Source organism: Branchiostoma belcheri, unplaced genomic scaffold (assembly GCF_001625305.1).
Source record: "Branchiostoma belcheri isolate BF01 breed outbred unplaced genomic scaffold, Haploidv18h27 scaffold279, whole genome shotgun sequence".
NCBI classification, from domain to species: Eukaryota; Metazoa; Chordata; class Leptocardii; order Amphioxiformes; family Branchiostomatidae; genus Branchiostoma; species Branchiostoma belcheri.
This window is the reverse complement of record NW_017803886.1, coordinates 173,283-177,470: the sequence shown is the minus strand read 5'-3', so window position 1 is coordinate 177,470 and position 4,188 is coordinate 173,283. Positions and strand designations below refer to the sequence as shown.

At 41.5% G+C, this 4,188-nt stretch overlaps 1 protein-coding gene across 2 annotated transcripts in view; it reads right to left on the bottom strand.

Moving 5' to 3' along the window:
• The window catches only part of LOC109472506 (39S ribosomal protein L19, mitochondrial-like), a 6,879-nt gene that overhangs the window by 524 nt on the left and 2,167 nt on the right, over positions 1-4,188 (bottom strand). The window contains exons 1-4 of one of the 2 annotated variants that reach the window (XM_019772286.1): positions 2,783-2,928; positions 1,946-2,070; positions 1,338-1,472; positions 210-391 (exon numbers count right to left, since the gene is read on the bottom strand). In XM_019772286.1, coding sequence (XP_019627845.1) covers positions 210-391; positions 1,338-1,472; positions 1,946-2,070; positions 2,783-2,913 — 573 coding nt within the window. In that variant the 5' untranslated portion in view covers positions 2,914-2,928. Of the gene's footprint in view, positions 1-209; positions 392-1,337; positions 1,473-1,945; positions 2,071-2,782; positions 2,929-4,188 lie in introns of those variants that run through there. The other variant, XM_019772285.1, reaches the window with a different exon arrangement.

Here is a 4,188-nt window from a genome sequence, read left to right as displayed (position 1 = left end):
TTTTAATCAAACCACTAGCATTGATAGATGGAAAAACTCTTACTAACAAGAAGGAAGAAAAAGGCTTTTCTCAACTGTTGTTGCCAACATCAGAGTATGAAGCCTTACCTATCTCATCCAACACAAAACTGACAAAAAGGCACCACATTTTCCAAGAAAAATGAAGTTTTAATGGTGTATGCACTAATAAAAATCCATGCCCAACTCACATCCAGTATTGGTACAGGGTCCTGAGGGTTGTGTTGTACAGGCTGGAAGTTGAAGTCTACAGTACTGTACTCAGGCAGGGCGTCTCTCAGGTACACCATGTGGGGGTCGACTGACTTCTGTAGCTTCAGCACCTGCACCTGGTGGATGGTGGGGTTGTACAGCTCATAGCAGATCTCTATACCTGTGGAGAAACACATAAAGGGAAGGGCAGTTCATTAGATGATGCTGTAATTATGTTTATGTCATACCTGGGGTATGATTACGTTCGATACGGGTGTTCCGGCCCGTGTGATAAATAGTGGTACGGCCCGGGGGTTCTTAACGCGTACATCCCAGGCTTCCAAATGTTCCATAGAATGATTTGAATGCATTTCGCCCTAACTGCGTGCACCGCTTTTGAAAATTTGAATACAAAGTTTGGACGTTGGAATTGATGTTGTTGCATTTTTGGGGTTTAGGGACACCAAAGTTTTGCTCATTTCGCATTGAAAGGCATGTTTTCTTGGGTGGGTATGACATAAATAAAATACAACACGGGGTATTCCGCATCACCCTCGGTCCCAGCCCACCCTGACCGATCTGACCCGCGGTCGGGCTTGTACCTCGGGCGATACGGAATACCCCGTGTTGTATTCTATATTTACCTACGTAGAAGGAAAACAACTTGTTTTTGTTCAGTTTCTTCTTCTTCTTTTCCGAACAAATAAAGTCAACGACCTGGACCAGAAGTCTGTCACCATGGTGATGTTGGGTTACATGACAGAAGCAGGACAGAGTTGGAGAGCCTGCTCACCATACATATGAATGTATTTGACTTTGAGTAAGAATAATAGTGCTGTAGTTTGTTGGCCTAGGCCAGGTGAAGGTAAACATTATGCATTTGCTTTGCAAATGTTACCTTTCCCGTTCACTTTATGTTCATGGTAGCAAAAATGGCGGTCTGAGAAAAATGGAGGTGTTTACCGAACTATATGTTTACGGCGTCGACAAGTGCAGAAAAAGAAAGTCAAGGAATTATTTCTTAACAGTGGTGATAAGTTTGCGGTACAGAAGTGACAGGAAAAACCACCAAAAGATCTATACTTTAGCCACTTCAAAGTCCCTGCCCTGTCTCTGCAGTGACTTACCTTGTTCATTGAGCACGTTTCTGAGAGTGAAGGTGGCCCCCAGTCCGTATCCTCCCCTCTTGATACAGATGCCCACAAACTTCTGGTATTTACCGGGGGCGTAGGGGTCAGCAGTCAACACTGACAAGATGCTGCCTGAAAACAACAGTACAAAATCCTTATTTAATTTACAGTAATTTTCAATGTCAATTTCCTGGTCATATTTTGACGTATTAAGTTGAACCAACCATATACCATGGCAAACTGATATCTGTAAGGCAAAAATTTCCAATATCACAGACGGAAAAATTGTTGCTTATTTCCTATCATAGGCTAGGCTAGCTCTAGCTAATTTTTGGAGGACCTGGTACAAACAAATCCAAAAAATAAGGGACTCCTCGGATAGCTTCTTTTTCGGACTATTCTTAAAACTTCAAGTAAACAAACAAGTATAAAAATGTGTGAAAAATGGCAGTAATTGTCAATATCTTACAGATTTCCTCATCCAGAATATTTATTTTTGTTTTGCTGCCCTGAAATTGTTGGATTCCTTGGTATTACAGTAAAATTAGGCATACATGCAGACAGAAGAACTCCAACATTGTGCCCTTGATTAAATCCGTACTCACCCACATAAAACTCGGGAATGTCCATGACGGAGCGCCGGCGTAGCATGTCCATCCTCTCCACGTGGTTCTTGGTGGGGAAGTCTGCCTTCATCCCGCGGGGAATGATGAATTCTGGACTGATGAACCTACAGATGGCAGCAAATAGAATGTTACAGTCATCCTTATTAAGTTTCACATTGTTAAGCTATGAAACATTAATGACATACATACATGTATAAAATTGCAATGATGTCATGGCCAGTGAGTGATAGGCAAAGTGACATTTTTGTGATTTACCTACTGATAATTTGTATATGCCTAGCCTTTACATAACCTGCATCTTGGGCAATCTGGGGCACAACAGTTAATCATTAACCAGTCAATTTTATAGATGTATTTAGTGTACAACCCAGGCTTTCCTGTTTGTTTAGGTAACAGTCCTCTAACACACCAGGACAAAATACACCTTATCTACAGTTTTATCTCATCTGCTGGTGGCCACTGTTGAAGATTCAAAGATACAGCTGGGAATCATAGCAGAGGTGTAAAATTGCTTCCTGCTGTTTCACCAATGGGGCCTTACACACTGTGCGTTCAACTGGCAGGTCTATCTGATCCTACCAGACCCAGGCTCACTGAGATACTTTGTGTCCAGTGTGCTATGGGTTTGGAACCCAGGCTATTTTTCCTGCACCTGCTACCACTGCGAACATATATTTCTGTGAACATGTCCTTTTTCTCAGACCGCAAACTGCTGGTACTGCGATCTTTAAGTGACTTACACTACTGTAACATTAAATATGAGATTGATATGTTTTCCAGCCTTTGCAAACATCAGGTATGATCCTACACATGTACCTTGTTGTTTTCCTGCTGCCTGTCTGCTCCTGTACTGCGTCTGTGATGTCAGGACTGGCTGTCACTGGTTTAGCTGCCTCTACAGTAGAGGACGACCAGCGCAAACACACTACAGATGGAAGTAACAACATGATTGGTCATGGATCACTGAGAAAATTTCCAGATACAGATAAATCGTTATTTCATATCTTGATATAAAATGTAACTGCTGGTATTGTAAGCTTGGTCATCTGACAGTATGTGCAAAAATGTTATGTTTCTGGATACCCGACCAACCCTAGCCTTTTTGAGGTCGGCCGCCAACAAGAGACATAAAATTATCTGAGTAGTGGTGCGTACTACTACTAGTACCAGTACACTGGACCAAATCAGAACCTAATTAGACCTAAGGTTTCGGTTAAAGTTCTAATATAATAATACAAGCGTACTGATGCATTTCAGTGTTATATTAGGCCATATTGATTTGATTAAATGGATGACATCTGCGCGCACAAGAATTTTCATTCGTTTTAAAAAAGTTTTTTTTATCCCGCTACATTTCCTACAAAGTAGCTGCAAAATGCGCAAATATAACGTTATGCCATAAATTGCCAACAAAAATATTGGAAAATGATACTAGTACTAACGTTAATGTCGAAGAATGCCAAAATCAATTCAAGAGAAAGAAAATGAAAAGAAATGAAAAGGAGTCTATTATTCGCCAAACCATAAGTACTCTCTGTGTTTAGTCCCTTGTTCAACCTTCATGACCACGTAGATTTCATAATGAAGGCTAATTTTTTTTTTGACAAACTTATTTTCATTAGCCAGCTCGCATCAGTTTTGGGGTCATTTAACTCCATGGGGTCATCCATATATAGTAAACAAATCAACATAACTACACTTCTTGGATCACTTTGGCTATAAATTATTGTTTATTAAAGAAGGGAATTCTACCTACTGACCTTATTTATTCAGGTCAGGATCGTAAATCTTTAGGAGACGCGACTTTTCCTAGGCCTAAGATAATCTTAATTAATTTAATTAAGACGAGCCGGACAGTGCCTAGCCGTGGCGACTCTTGATTTGGGCTTACATTTTGCATTACCCTCTGCAAGAGTCGTGGAAAGATCCATTGGCAGAACTGCACATTTCCCGTTGGCTGCACGATGCTCCGTTTTTGACCCGGTTTTTTGCTGTCCCGAGCTTCCCTACAATATAACTCCACAATTGGCCGGGTTGCCGATGTTTAGATCAGCCTAAATATTCCACAGCGCGACAGAAAAGTAGTAAAATAGCTAGTCGGCACAAGCTGGCGGCCATCTTGGATATAGTCGGGAATGTCCGCTACCGCCGTCGGGAACGCTCGGTAGCGTCACGATTACCGAAGCGCGACCGAAAGCTCTCCGATTATAACCGGAAAGGCT